The sequence below is a fragment of the Aythya fuligula genome, chromosome 2 (genome assembly GCF_009819795.1).
Source record: "Aythya fuligula isolate bAytFul2 chromosome 2, bAytFul2.pri, whole genome shotgun sequence".
NCBI classification, from domain to species: Eukaryota; Metazoa; Chordata; class Aves; order Anseriformes; family Anatidae; genus Aythya; species Aythya fuligula.
Window position 1 is genome coordinate 91,400,779 of NC_045560.1, and position 16,705 is coordinate 91,417,483.

The 16,705-nt window shown below is 39.0% G+C and overlaps 1 protein-coding gene across 1 annotated transcript in view; it reads right to left on the bottom strand.

Moving 5' to 3' along the window:
- Window positions 1-16,705, bottom strand: part of MOCOS (molybdenum cofactor sulfurase) — a 219,855-nt gene that overhangs the window by 38,922 nt on the left and 164,228 nt on the right. Inside the window, exon 6 of the mRNA XM_032181110.1 lies at window positions 12,266-12,465. Coding sequence (XP_032037001.1) covers window positions 12,266-12,465 — 200 coding nt within the window. The remainder of the gene's footprint in view (window positions 1-12,265; window positions 12,466-16,705) is intronic.

Consider the following 16,705-nt stretch of genomic DNA (forward strand, 5'->3'; position numbering starts at 1 on the left):
CAGTACGTGCAGCACTGCCAATCTATCCGTCCCTTGAATGCACGCTTGACTTTCCCTTGGACATATGCTTCTCTGTCTTCTTTAGCTTCACCCTAGAAATATGCTGCTTGGGGAGTTAATTTAATCTCTCTCCACAGTGTTACCACATAGCTAAACAAACAGAACATAAAACATCTGTTGCAGTTATTTCAATGAAGAGAAGCTTATTTAAATAAAGCACATCTTTAAAACTGCCGTAAGGAGCAATAATGGGAATGGAGCTCAGGGTTATGAAATACAGCGTGCTGCTTGCAGCTCTGTCTGGGGCTGACTTTTGGGAGCCAGGAACATGTTCATCAATGAAGGCAGAGAAGCATGAATGGCACTAATGGTAAGTACACGGCTTTGTGTTCTCAGATCATCAGCTTTGGTGGTTCCCTGGGTCCAATGTTGGGAACCATTGTGCCTTGGCCTTTCAGAGCTTAAAGACTACAATTAAACTGCAAAATGCATATGAAGAAATCTTACAGCATTTTTACCTACTTCAGTCAGTGAGGACATGGTAATTAAGCCACCACAACATCTTGGAGTCTCTTCTGTCCCTCAGAGTCCCTTGGCATTCATTACTTTTTCTGAAGCTGGCTACAGTGGGCCAAGCCCTGCAGGCTGCTTCACACCCCAACACCTCTCATGTCAGATCATCTTGACTTTTGACAAGCAAAAGGTGCTTTTCACACTTCCAGGCTGTGGTCTTCGAATTTAATAAACACACATGAATAAAGTCCATCTAAAAAAAAATGTTTTAAAGTACTTCTTTTTTTCAGACAGAATTCATTTTTTAAGCACAGTTGCCAACCTCAGCAAGTCAGCCTTTAGTATTGCCAGAATGACCAAGTGCTTACATTTATTTATTTATTTTTCATAGCAGTCTGTCTAGTAAATACTGTTAGAAGTTTTAAATTATTATTATTTTAAAAATATTGAGGCGGGGAGGGCTTTATTTATTTATTTGTTTGTTTTTAACACATCTCCCTACAACAGTTTCCTATTGGACAGATGGCATTTTAGTTCATACTTAGGTGGACAAAAATGAGATTCTCACGTGTCCTGATTTCCTTTTCTCTGTCACACTGTTGACTCTTCTGCCTTTACCAAATGACTGACTTCTGCTATCCATTCACTTCAGGAGCTCTGCAGAGGTCAGCTGCAGGGCACAAGCTTCTCTCTGGCTTCAGATTCTATTAAAATAAATCTGAGAACGATGTTGTTACTGCAGGTAGATATAGACTAAGTAAAGATTTAAAAATAGCACATAGTTTTGCATTACTTCTAACCAACTAGGTCTAAGATTTTCACCACGAATGATGGATTCTTTAGGAATCCCTGCTGAAGTTATTTTATGGAGTATCGCAAGACTTATTTATATGAATAAAGGACCTTTTTATAATAGGTCATGAAGTGTCCAGAAAAAAAATAATCTTAAAGTCAGTACTGGCAGGTACTGTCCTTCAGGAATCGGGGCTGGAAATTCTCATTCTACTTCCTACAATGACCAAATTACAGAGCAGTTTGTCTATCCGACACATTTGCTCATTAGAAGAATTTCATTGCACAGCACTGATGGTTGCTTATAAAACAGGCTTCACGACACTGTGCTCCACATCCACTGGTAAATTAATTCACTGATTCATGGCATGGGATTGGAAAGAAAGTAAGCTAGCTCTTTCTGTCATCCAGCATTTGACTGTGAAATGTTGCTGATGCAAATGCATACTTAATCTTGTTTAATATAATTTATAAGAAGTAGGTCAGAATTAAATATATATATATATTTATATAAGCACTTGTTTCCAAATCATTTAGTAGAGGAAAAAAAGTATTTTAGCTGAGTCACAGTACCATTAAACTTGTTTAATAACATGGTTTACTGCAAGAGAGGCATTTTTTTTCTATCTCAGGGAAATAATTTCTACCTGGGCAGGTTTCTGCAATATTGATGAAGCTGATCCTCTGTTGCTTATTGCATCTCCTGTTGTTGACAATAGTTTAAATTAATTGGTAAGTGGATGTAAATCTCTCTTGACTTTACGCACATGCATCACTCACTCCAACCAAAAACTCCTTGGCAAATCGCAGTGGCATATTAGACTGAGAAACTGAAATTTACTGGAATTGCCAAACCTGGTGTCCTGATAGTGGAAATATTTACTTTCCAGGAACTTTGCTGTCGATGTGATAATTTTATCTGCTGGTTTCAAAGACAGTCAAATAACAGGTAAGATTGCTTGGGAGAGAAGCAGGTGGGAAACATCAGCATAATTCAGAATACATGGCTTGCCATTCTGCAGGAATTCTCACCTAGAAGATGCCATATACATAACAAACTGTAGGTCCTATGTGTGTAATGGAGTAACAAGAATTTTACATTTCTGAGATCCAGAAGCTAGTAGATGCTTTTGGGATGAGGTGATTATAAGGAAGAAATGAAACACAGTCTTGATTCTTAAAGGATGACCTCACATTTTTTCAACTGCCTTTTCCTTCCCTGTAGTATATGCATTGAATTAGGGCATGGGCTTATTTGGAACATATATAAACTTCAGGAATCCAAGGACTAGCTATTTGAAACTGAACAGGCTGATGAGTAGGCTAAACATCTTGGTTTTATCTGATTTGGCACCTCAATGGTCACGGGTCTCCCCTACCACTCATATTTGCTCTTAGCTTTTTCTTTTTTTACAACTGCATTCAGTGATAATGACATTCCAGTTTGATAAAATGACATCAAGGGAAGGGAAGGGAAGGGAAGGGAAGGGAAGGGAAGGGAAGGGAAGGGAAGGGAAGGGAAGGGAAGGGAAGGGAAGGGAAGGGAAGGGAAGGGAAGGGAAGGGAAGGGAAGGGAAGGGAAGGGAAGGGAAGGGAAGGGAAGGGAAGGGAAGGGAAGGGAAGGGAAGGGAAGGGAAGGGAAGGGAAGGGAAGGGAAGGGAAGGGAAGGGAAGGGAAGGGAAGGGAAGGGAAGGGAAGGGAAGGGAGGGGAAGGAACCCAAGGCTTCTGTGGCTTCCTAGCTCTGACTTCAACAGAGCTTCCCCTTGTGGGTAACAGGAAAAGGTCTGCATCTCTATATCCAACTGTGTGTCCCTAGCTATCTTGTAGGCTGAAGGCTTTGGGGAAAACTGCTGCTAGCCAGGGAAGTGAAAGCCAGAGGTAAACAACACAGAGGATTAAGCTATAGCTAGTACTGAGAAGGGGTAAATGGGGAAGTAGTAGACTAATACTTGTGGAAATAATGCATAGGAAAGAAAACAACAACAACAACAAAAACAAAACACACACAAAACCAACCAAACAAACAAAAAAAACACAGGTGTAATGCATGATACTGAAAAGTCTGGAAACATATATTAAATTCATGTCCCAGCCAAAACTTTCTTTATCTTTTCCTCTTCCTCTTAAATTAGGTAAATCTTCTTTTGTCTCCATTTATTTCCTGAAAATGATGATAATACTTTTTCCTTAGCAAACAGGGAGGTTAAAATACCATAATGGACTGTGTTGAAATATTACTTTAATTATGGCCATACAGGTTCCTATACGGGATTTCTGGGAGGAGGCAGGGGCAGGAAGATGCAAGCAAGGTAATACAGAAGGTGTAGCCGGGCTCTCCTTGTCTTCAAAGACTCAGTGGTGGACTGTAACTGTACACTGCATGCATTCAAAGTCAGCTGATTTGCTTTTACCAAGATCTAGAAAAAAAAGGAATGCAGCAGAGGCCATCAAAACTGCAGTCCTCTGGCTGCTACCATGGGGTTTCTTTTCACATTTCTCCCGTGTGACGAGGTCTGCAGTTATAGCCACAGTTTAGCCCTGTGACTACAGAGGAAATATTTAGCTTCCCTCATTCATCTTAGAGTCTGTCACCTGAACAACTATGAGCATCTTTCTTTTATCTCCTCTGCAGTTTCCTTAGCAACATGCAAGGACACTCCAGAGAAAGTGGTGTCAGGCAAAAGCTTCAGCCTAGGCTCTCACGGAGCTTTCTAACCTTGACCAGCTCTGATGAGCAGCTTAACAGGACGCAATTTCAAGTATACCATCTCACAAGAGTCTTCATCCCCTGCAATGACATGTTACAAAAAGCAACTTGACTACTACTCTGCCACGACTTCCTCAACAAGACAAGCTACATCATCTGTTAATGAGGTTTGCAGTTCCCACACTGAATCTCTCAAGTATGGCACCTCCTTACTCCCTGTCAGTGATCCCCTACCTAGATCAGTGAAAATGTCTCCGGTACCACGAACCCCTCACTGCAAGAGCTGTCTTTGGGTGCCCAGTGCTATATAACTGTTATCTTATAAACAAACATAAGCAAAGATCCAGATTTTAATGGCATTTCTTGCCCGTTTGAAGTAACACGGTGCCATATATCGACAAGCCAATGTAGTTTACTGCATCCCTGCTGTCTCCCTGCGTAGGAAACATCCACAGCACAATTGGAAACTAATTAGAACCAAGGAAATTAGTGGAGGTTCAACACCAATCTTCACAGCAATCTTTTTCTCCTTGTAATCCTGTTTGCATTCTATTGCACTGGTCCATCCGCTGCCCCGGGCTTCCTGAAATCAATGGCTAAATCCATAGTGAAAATCAATAGTGAGCAATCACCCCAGTAATTTTTTAGGTAGCTATTGGGAAGATGGCCAAAAATCCCATTAGGCCTGTTAAGAACACTTTTCTTTCCCTGAGTCATCAGAATTAATGTAATGAGTGGATATGCTTCTGAAAGCATTAGTGTAGCTAACTCAGGGTCGTCTGACCATCTCTGCACAGACGTTCTTAGCTGGAATTAACAAATGCTGAATTTCCATTTTTTTCTGGCCCCCGAGAAAAAAGTCTGAACCTCTCCAAGCTGCAAACCTGAATGATTGTTTTATATGAAAGTAAAAAGTATCAGTAGGGAAAAACATAAAAAAAAGGATTAAAGTTAGAAGAACAACAAAGATCTCCTGCTTAATAATTTCCTGCGAAGACTTATTTCATATAAATTAAATACAATAGAAAGCATCGCTCCTCATTGCTTAACAGCAACCCACTTTCTCCTGCAGGGACATGGTATGAACGTCCAGACAAGTACAGATAGCTAGTACTAGATACCAGTCACTAGTCAGATCAAACCGATCTGGTCACAGCTTCCTGTACATGTGAAATACTGTAACTCCTTTTTTTTCCCCCCTTTTTTTTTTTTTTTTTTTTTTTTTTTTTTTCCACACTCCTCTAATGCCCATGCTCTCATTGCTCTAATTCTGTAGCTACATAACAGATGCACAATGAAGCGGACCCAGTCCACCAGTGAAACAGAGGGAACTGTGAAACAGAGGGTGCTGCCTATGACACAAAGAGCAGTATTTCAGGAAATCCACCCTCTTCAGGTATTGCATGGTTTCTTTTATCATGTGAAAATAAGTAATGATATGAATATCTATCCATCTAGCTGTGCTTACATACAAATGTATTTATTTGCCACTTTACATCTGAGGATATTAATATATTTTCTCTCCATTCCTGAGAGGTTAGGAAGTGCTACTGAGATAATTTTTTAAGTGGCAAGGACAGGCATTGAATCCCTCAAGGTGGCACAGAAGGACTATAGCAGAAAGAGGGGATATCACCAGCACGTTGCCAGGTTCCTGGCTACTGATGCAGGTCCAGTTCAGCAGGTTTTTAAAACATTATCTATTTACCTTCAGCAACTGTTACATGCATTTCCCATCCTGTCTCACATGACTTTGTCCCACATTATTTCTGTTTGCAAGTCTGTCTAAATGCAGACAGACAGAGTAACTTCAACATGCTCATATTGTTGTCTCCTCCCCAAGTCACCTCTCTCCTGTACAACACCATTTCTGACTGCTTGTCCAAATCTTCTCTGCCTCAGATGGCTGGAATCCCCTATTTTGCTGCTTTCCTGCCTCAACTTGTCTCTCTTTCTTTGCCCAGTCCTTGTAATAGTAAACACTTTGGCTGCATTGTGGGAAATTCAGGTTCATCACTAGGATATATTTTGTAGCAGTGAATATAACTAAGTTTCAGAACAAACTGGTTCCACAGGCATTGGAAAGGTTCAGATTAAGATGATCCTATCTCAGAACACATCTTCTCAAATGACATGCATGAGTTTGGCTTGGCTGCTCAGCTACTTACAAGGTAATTCACTGCCACAGCATGCTTTGGATACAGAAGGATAAATGGGCTAAAAAGAAATTATAAATACTTGGGTTTCTAGGAGGAGTCTCATTCTGGTTTTGCCCTCCCCTCATGCTCCTAGCACGTGAACACTGGAAGAAAGAGGCTACAAGGGTGGAGATGGTGCCATGGTGAGATGCTCTGCGGCTGTTCTTATGTCTAAGTCATCTGGGGCCACGTGCTCTGATGGACGACCCTGATCTGCACTTCAAGATGATAGAAAATAGAGGCAGGACAGAAAAAAAAAGAATCAGTCATTGAGTCTACCCTAACATTAACTCAAGGAAGGCGGAGATAGAAGAAAAGTGGGTGAGACAGTGGGCTGATGCCATAATAAGAGCAGTCATCAGATTGTATTAGAGATTTGCACTGAAGGGACACACACTGGAAGTTACTCGCTGAGAAGCATTGATAGGGTTTTCTTGAGAAATGGATAAAGATAGATAAGTTCAAAGTCCAGCCCTCCCCTCACTCTATCTGGGCTGATGAGAGTGAGCCAGGACATGCTAATGCAAGCTCCTAGACAAAGCTGATCATAATCTAGCTGAGCAGGGTTCTCAATCCTGAGAGGCAAAACTCATCCATATGCAACAGTACAGAAGAGCCTTCCCTAGGCAAACCAAAGTGTTTACATTCTGTCTCTGGCAGCTGATGCCTGTTATAGCGGTTTGTCTATCAAACAGAAGTATGACATGGCAGGCAAGAAGGCTGGGACTGCTAATGGACTGATGCTCAATCCCTTCCTGACAGGATTTTTAGGAGGCACGGCAGGCATTATGGATGCCAAGGAAACTTTTGCAGGTGAGGCAATCATGGCAAAATACATCTGCTTAGCTTCTGGCTTCAAGGAAGGCAGGCAGTGTGAAAAAGAAGAGCTATGACGGTTTGGTCACTTTTTAAGCTCGTAACACATAGGAAAAAACAAGAGGAAAACAAATGTCTCAGCAGTGTAGATAAGAGCCCTCCAGGGCACAAAACTCAACAGATGTTTTAGGTGAAATTCCATCTGCCAGCTCTGTCCTTATCCCTTTCCACTCTTCCAGCTCCCAAACTGACTTTACAGAATGAAGTGTGAAAGGCTATTAAAATCAATCTGCAGCCACCTACTAAATTTACAAAGAACATTTAACAGATCTCTCTTCCCTATGAGAACAAAGAGAAAAACTTAAAATAATATTAGCATAAAATAACCCTCATGGCAGAGGTGGTGTGTGTGTGTTTTTTTTTTGTTTGTTTGTTTGTTTTGTTTTTTCAAACCTGCAAATAAAAAGGAACATAAAGCTTCACACTTTGACCTGACTTGTAAGAAATCCACTTTTTTGTGTCCATGATTGTTGTTTCAAATCAATATTGTTCCCTTACAGCTGTTCCATCTCCTTTTTAGCAGTCCAAACAGGCTGAAGCCTCTGCACGCATCATGAAGTTATATGTAAGACTTTGATAAACATGATGGCAAGGATGCAAACTGAAGCTGAGTCATTTCTGTCAAACAGTGTTTCAAAGACTGGAAGGCTTTGGGGATGTGTAAACACATGACACTTGTATATGCTGAAGATTGCAAATATTCACTATTAATAAATGAGCCAATGGTGATTCGCTGCATGAACAGTCTCAGTATGAGCTCAGCGCTGAATATATACATGACCCCATTTTCATGACATCATAAAATCCCTTTAATGTCTAGGGCTAATTGCTTCTTTTTCTGGAAGCTTTACAATGAAAAAGAAGATTGGCAGCTTGCTGCTTTAATGTCAACTCTGTTGCTTCCATCCTGCACCACTGACTTAAGGAAGGTCCTTTGTCTCTAGCTCTACATTTTCTCATGTTTCCAAAGCACCAGCTTGTCACTTCATTAACACCAAAAACTGTAACATAGGAGAATTACCCAGTCTTAAGTTGGTGAGTACATATGACAAAGTTGTTTGGTACAAAGGTCATCTTCATGTCCTCGACTTGACACGTACTCATCATAGTTTAACCCCTGTTCATAACTGGGCCTTTTTGGTGCTGCAGTGCAAATGAACACATAACGTAAAATGACAGACATGCTACTGCAGAGGACGGGCAGCCCACATGAAAAGAATGCAGGTATCTCCCCACCTCATTTCAAGAATAAATTACTCTAAATACTAGTCTACAGAGACAGCTTTTTACTGGAGGAAATCACTTTAATGGGAAATATTTGGTGCAGGTCAAAGAGGGAAATTTAATGTGGTTTCAGTGTCAAAAGACAAGAGGCTTACTGAGATTTCAGAACTTTAAGTAGTTTTATCCCTAGATAAAGAAATGTTTCTTCATGAAAATCTTAAAGAAAAAAAAAGCACAAAGCTTTTGAGTGTTTGAAGCCTCCCAGTCCCTCTTCCTTAATTGTTTCAATTACCATTTAGAGGAAAAAACTAAACCAGTAATTAAACTGTTCATTAAACCAACGATACATATAGTATTCAAAGCAAGTTCTTTCAAATGTAATACTCTAAAACAGTGATAGCCTTTTGACAGCCCTCAGTGATAGCAATCACAAAGAACCATTTGAAAGAAAAACTAATAACAATTCAACCTCCCTGATTATTTCACTCCCACCTTACCGCTTCTTAACATCTAGGTGTTCTGTGTCATTTTGGGACAGGAGGCTGTCAAAAACAATGCCATCACTGAGACTGCAATCATGGTATAGTCTCATTTGTGTGTCTCACTTTAATGAAACGGTTTCATTTGATCTTGAGTGATGCAATGAAGATTTTATTCAAGGATGAATCTCAGACTGCACCTAATTCCTATTGACCCCATGTATGTAATTCAAGCATGCTTGTGTTTAGCGGCACAGTCACGTTAACTGGGGTCAATTATACTCTGATAATAGTGAGAAATGGATTTCAGTAATAGTAGTAGGGAGGAACAGCTTTTCTCCCAAATGCTACGCAAATGAAGGACATGATTTTTTCCTCTGCTTTCATTTTTAGTGGCACTGTGAAATGTCATGTATTTCACTGCATGCCTTTCACATCCTAAATATCTTGGACTTAGCTCAGACTTCTGAGTATCATTCAAATTATGTAAATCTTGAGGCTTAAATGTAAGCTCCATATCCCCTGAAGACACTGTCTACTTCTAAAGCATTTCTTGCCAATTTCAAATGTTCAGAATGGAATGGAATGAATAGAACAGCCCAGTTAGAAGGGACCCACAAAGGTCATCGAGTCCAACCGCCTGACCACTTCAGGGCTCACCAGCAGTTAAAGCACATCCATGGGGCATTGTCCAAATGCCTCCAACACTGACAGCCCTGGGGCATCAGCTGCCTCGCTAGGAGGCCTGTGCCAGCGTTTGACCACCTCCTGGTGAGGACATTTCCCCGATGCCCGGTCTGACTGGCCCCTCTCACAGGACAGGCCTTCCAGACCTTTCACTGACTGTCTTGCCCTCCTCTGGCTGCTTTCAAAGACCTTAACGTCCTTGTTATGTCATGGAGCCTAGAACTGCACACAGGACTCCAGGTGAGGTTGTGACAACACTAAATATAGCAGGAAAATAAACTGCTCCAAACCTCAGCATAGTATTTTCCCTGGTATCAGTTAGTCAGCTTGTCTTTTTCAGGCTATCAGATGCTGATGTCCAGCCACACTGTGCTCTTTACAATGAGGCACATAACAATTGCCTGTCAGGAAGACAAATAGAATTGGTTGGATGCCTGGTTATAAGTAATTAATTATAGATGAGATATCATCCATAAAAGAATAGGACATTCTGTCTTTTCTCCTTTCATATACAAGCTGAAATACAATTGGAGTCATTAGTTGGTATCCACTAGTAGGTATGGAAAATAGAAATGTCATCCAATTTTCCCTTCACTAAAAATTCCCCAGAATGTTTCCTGAAACTGTGTTCTCCTAACTCCACTAGATGACATTATGACACTTGGACTGACCAGTGAATCCATGTGAATGTGCAGATCATGGGCATGATCAAACTAGGGTACACCATTTCATTTCCATACACTTAATAGAAGTATTAGATTAAGCTTTGATTTGAATAAGCCTATCTAATTTTAGACATGCATACAAGTAGTGCCTCAGATATGAATGAAGATGAGATTACACTGTCAGTATGATGAAGCTTGCTCTCTATTGTATGAGTTTTCTTTGTCATCATAGAGAGGGAGCAAACATTTTTCTCCCCCATAACTGCTCTAAGAAGTCTGTGAAATAATTTAATTCCATAAAGAAGCCAATTATATATATCACACATTGTACAGCTTTGGAACTAATACTGATGCTGCTCGTTAATTTCTAAAAGTTGTTAAATTGCACATTATTTTAATTAAACAAAGTAATCTAACAGGCACTGCAGATGTGACTGGTACGCATTTGAAAACTTTACAGTTCCTCATTCAATATACTCATGCCAGAAATGATGACAATGTGGTGAATAGAGCAATCCAGATGATACAGATCAATAAAGAAGCTTTTTATGAGCAGCCACTGCAGCAAACAGGCACGATGGAGGCATAAGACTATAAAATCATTTTTTCTTTGAGGTTACAGTTGAGTTTAAAAAAGTGAAACAGGCAGGGTCCATTTTTACTGAAAATCGGTGACAATTAGAAGTGCAAATAAAGGCTTTGGTTTTAACCAAGGGACAGAAGCAAAAACAGGGTGTTTGCAGAGTGTTTTAATCTTAACATTATTAAGTATTAATTCAGTGGTGTTAATATCACTGCTTTTTCCTAAACACTGCAACACACATCCAAGACTGTATAAATGGCTAATTGACTCCTAAAATGTGGACTTCTTGGAAACAAAACTTGATTAATCTTTGAGATTGGTAACAAAGCCCAGTGATTTTTAAAAGAGGTATAGGAAGAAGAGCTTCTCTGTACATTTGCCCTTCCCACGTTCATCAGTGTGGCAAGTATCTTAAAAATTTACACAACTCCGTATCGGCAGGCTGCCAAGTAACTGTTTCACCTCTGTCCTCCCTTGTGTATAAATTCATCTTCCTGTGTATTCTCGTAGACATTTCTCTGTTTCCCTCCAAGAGCAATGCACCTATGCAACTAGCTGGCAGAGCAAGGCAGTTGCTGAGATAGCTGCTGCCAGTTATTGACAGCTTTGGAAAATCAAGGTCATGAACTTGACCTGTGGACTTATTCAATAGGCAGCCAATAAACGGAATAATTAAGCTGAACCAGAGCATTGTGTTTTTTTCTGGCTTCTGTTGCTGAGCAAGTGAGCTACGTTACCCTATGTTACCCACTGCCTGCATTTCCTGAAATGCACAGTCATATATGATTACGGCCAGCTTCTCACTGATAAACAGGACACTGAAAGGTGGAAAAGATTCAGAAAATTTCATGTTACTGATACTCAGAACACCTTATACTCAGATACTCAGAAATGTACTGGAGATAATTCAGATACTCAGAAATAGAAAAAGACTAGAGAAAGCTACTGTGAAATACGGAATTTATGGAATTTTTGAGCTTGAATCTCACTTACACTGAACATTCAAATTTTAAATAAAAATACCCTAGTGGTAATTTGTTGCTTCCTCAGGAATATTACAAGAATGTCATTCTTAGAACCAAGGGGAGAAGTAAAATCCTTTTTCATGGGTGACTGCAATATTTTGAGATCTGATTTCATCTGTACATCAAAGGTCCCAAGGCAATCTCTTATATCACCTTTTCTAGATCTGCCTTTCACTCCCAATTTTGAGTACTCTTAAGAAGGAAGACAACAAGAAACCAAACAATCCTGTTAAAACAGCCTACTTTCAAACTTCTCATGTGTAGAATATTAAATCTGTAAGAAATTGTCTTTGGTTATCATGCACTTTGCATTGTGCTAACATTATTTATTGGATTATCTCTCTACAAGTCTATACAAATGGTTTGTATATATTGTGCAAAACTAAGAAGAAAGAAAACCAAAACCTCAGAAGGGACTATGACAGAGAAAATATTTCCTTTAGGATAAAGAACTCAATGTAAATATGCTTAAGATACAAGGAGAACACTCAATATAAGGCAAAAGAAAAACATACCTGTGAAAAGCCGATCACCTCTCCATTTTCATCGAGCACGTTGAAATTAATGATCGGACCCTGGACATCAGGATTGCTGAAATCTGTGTCACTGTAAATACGTACTACAGGTGCCCCATTGGCATATTTTAAGGTAGACAGCACATTATAGGTATAATGAGCTAGTGCGAAGGTGTGTTGTTTTATTTTCTCCATTCCACCTACAAAAGAAAAGTCCACACACATATCAGATACCTTATTTTTACGGAAATGTAAAAAAAAAAGTAGATTTTTCAGAATAGTATAGTTGGGAGCTTACTAGCACAAAATTGGTAGGTTTTGGTTCCTTTAAATGAATAAACAATTTCCAAATATTTCTTTCCTCATACACAAACTTCAGAAGTACTGTTACACCAAGTATTTATCTGCAATTAATGTACTGGAGAATCTGAAGTTACACTGAAATGGATTCATGTGCATTGCAACATTGATATTTCCAGTCTATACATAACACTAAGATGTTCTGGCACAATTAGTTTGAAAAACAGGTTTTGCTCCAGATTTGGCTCTGCAGGTCATAGGAATGAGGCATCAATCCTAGCACACTGCAGAGAGCAAACTGCTATATGTAAGATAAAATAAAAATACTAAAATTCTAAATAAAATGATAAAATAGAGAAATACAGAAATACAGGTCTCAGTCTATAAGGAATTAACTTGAATATTGAAGAAATATTCCTCTAAGCCTGCTCTCTTTTTTTTTTTTTTTTTTTTTTTTCCCCCAGGAGAAAAAGAATGAGGATGTTGTGAACACCTCACTGAATGCACCCATGCAATTTATTTGCTTGAGAGAAGTTCTGCAGAGAAGTTTTTACAGACCTTGGCCTGGAAAAAAGCATAAAGAGGGGATATGTTGTTGTTGTTCTTTGCCTTTCTTTCTTGATACACTGAGCAGTTTGGAAAAGAGGACTGCACAGATTTCCTGGCAGGTGGAGACCTCTGCTACATCTCTGCTTTCTGAGGGAAGGTTGTGTCTCTGTTAGATGCCCCTATCAAAACGGTTTCTCATTCTCATGCTCAGAGGATATACCATAGGATGATGAACCATGGTCATGTATGGCCTCCGGGATATTTCGATTCTCTGCAGGAAACTAAAACATAAGCCGATGAAGCAGGTTGTGATATTCACTAGTATAAGCCACTGCAAGGAGACCAGCTACTGGGTATGATACTAAATACCATATAAAAAGAGGAATAAGAGCATGATTTAACAGGCAGAAGTCTGTCCATGGAACAAGAAAAGTACAAGTAAACTTCTAAATAAAAACTGAAACCCAATGAATCTGCATCTTTATGGAAGATAATTAGACTATAACAATATATTTTAAGCAACTAGATATTTTAAGCAACACAGGGAGATGCATGGAAGGCTAACGTGTTTCAACACAATCAAATCTCCACTGAAGACAGTTGAAGTTTTGTCTGAAAACCCAAAGTGGTTTCTATTATTCATACTATATGTTGCAGTACGATAGCCCTACATCTTGTGAAAAAAAAAAAAAAAAAATCTTCAAAAGCCTTGTGAGGCAGAATAGTGTTTTTTTTTCCTCAGCTTTAGGCCCAAAGTATTTTCTGTAATGGTATCGTATTTGAGGTATGTGAACATTTCTGCAACTTAAAAAGATGCTTGACATCTTCTTTTACTTCCTTTTTTAAACTGCTTATCTATGAATCTCACAATCTCACACCAACTTATGTGCTTACAATTGTTATAACAGAATACCATTTTATGTATCTGAATTTCTGGAAACTTCTACAGGCTGATATAATTCCCCTTCCTTGGACAGAAATCTGGTCGTTGACTTTTATACATTTACTTGTAAAAGGCATTTATAGATATATAAAAAGGAAAGAAAAAAAATAGTTATCTTTCTGCTGACATATAGAAGAATTACAGAAACTTCTGTTATTTCACTCTTCTTGAAGCTTCTATATTGTGTGCTATCTCCTTTAGATAAGTGAGGAGATAAGACAGTGAAAGCATACAAACAGATTAGATATAAGGTGGAAGCACATGTTTCTGTTGCTAAAGAATAATAAAGAGGAATAAGGTATTTAATGAGATTCTAACATATGAAGCACTTTCAAGGAATGTTGCCAGAAGCTAATCAGTACAATTTCTAGATGTTAGCCACAGTAAACTTGGCAGGCATCTCTAGAACACTTTGGTCCAAAAGACAGTTTGTATTTTCAGAGTCTTTGAGAAGATTGCCTAGTAAGAGATGTTCCAGTCATTGTTTGGTAGAAGTTAAGAGCATTGAAATTTAAAAAATGGCTATTTCTCAGCAATTGCCAGAAAGTAGCTGTCTTAAGAGAAGTGGCTGCCTTGTCAGCTTCTGCGATGTCTGTAATCTCCTGATTCAGAGCTTTTCCAAATTGGCAGGAATCTTTTAATGGAAGATTAAACTACTGTCGTCGTGTCTTGTTGAAGAAATCTCTTATTCAGAAATTTCAGTCTCTCATTCACAGCAATCATCCTGCTATCATTTCTATATTGTTTTCAGCCATTCTCTTTTAAAGTTGCTTAATCACATTTCCTTGTTCATTAGTGAGAGGCTGATGAGCCTCTTCATTATTTATTCTGACAAATCCAAATGCAATACCCTGCAGTTGCTTTGCTGCCCCATGATTGGAGAGAGGAAGCAGTGTTGCCAGGGTTCCATATTTTTAAGCAGCAGAATAGGTTGTGATTAGGTCTGATGTCAAAAACCCTGTGAAACAAATGCCAGCAATATGAAGTTTGTTCTGGCAGAAAAAAAAAAAAAAAAAGGGTATATTCGGAAAATAGTTGTGATTTATTTTTATTTTGTTGAACAAAACGATCTGTACCGTCTCCTGCATAAATCCTGTGTGCTTACCTCATCTCCCTCTACCCACTAGGGAAAAAAATACGAGGGAGAGAAAATAAAAAATATCAGAGCAAATCTTTGGCCTCTAACATGACCTGAGGCCTTGCATTATTGCATATAGTCTCACATTTGGGGTGACAGAAGTTAAACTCATTGCTTGACTGAGCCTGTCTGAGGTAAACAAGAAGATAATATTATGGTTGACTTGACATCAATTAGCACGCTGCATGCCTGCATTTTGTCTACTGTCTTTACAGAAACCTGTCTTTATACCTAATGCTTTAGCTCTTGGAGAGTACTTAGAGAATTGTCCCTATCTGCCTGTTTTGGGGCTAAAAACAGCCTAAAGTACACCAGATGAAGTCTATCTAATATTTACTGTATTTATGTGTGACACATACAGCATCACGGATGCTCACAGTGCACAATATGCACTCATTAATGGCTTCTTCCTACCGTACAACTGTAAGGATTTCCCTGCATAAATAGAAACTCCTTCATTTCTATGGATTAACATGCCTCTTATTACTTTTGTTCCTGTGTGTACATTCTGAATTTACATCAAGCCAGACACAATCGGATCATTAATTCTTCTCCTAGTTCACACATCAGTTTACACACTATTTGTTGCCACAATGAACATCATATACTTTTGCAGCAGCAAATTATTGAGCAGAAGAGATTGAAAAAGAAAGCTTTTATTTTTGCGTACAAACCTCCTTGCCAAAGTACTGTATTTAACCCACAAAGATGTTGTTAAACCTCATCACCAGAGCTTGCTGCCTATGAAAGCTTTTGGCCCTTTTCTGGAGGCAAATAGAAATATTCCCTTTCTTCTAACTACAAACAGAGAATAGATATATCCAATAAATACTTCTTTCAGAGTCACATGATTTTAGAGGCACTGCCCAAGGATCTGTTGCTATTATATTCCAAAGCCAGATCAGTTCATTCGAATCAGTAAAGCCCTATTTCTTGGAAACGGCCAAGCGTGGCAACTGCTGAGGATCTACTTGGTCAAAACTCAGCAAGACAGGGGATGAGAACCTATTAAATTGCTATTCCTCACTTTTTTTTTTTTTTTTTTTTTTTTTTAACTAGGAAAATCTGAAAAGGAGAATTCCTCAGGTCTCATTCATGTAGCTGACATCTGTGTGATACTCTGAATTCAGCAGTGGCATGTCAGTAGACCTGCCAGCCACAACTCAGAATTCAAGGTCAGGTTTAACATGCCAAAAGGATTAATTTTAGCTTATAGTAAAAGTATTTGAAGCTCAAGGGAAGAAATTCAGAGAATATTATACTTCATTCAGAAACAAAAACATGTGCAGAGCAGTAAAAGTATACATTTCTGTTCCCTCTTCAGTGCAACAAACTATTATACCAAAATAAATTCCCAGTATTCACAGCAGGGAAACAGTTACCATTTTATTTCCAAGCAAATATGGCACAAAACATGGAAGTCAATAGGAATTCCTGCTTGCTTCCTCTCTTGAGCTGTTTTCTTGGCATCCTTACACCCTGTAAGCTCCCATTCCTCCAGCAGTGATGA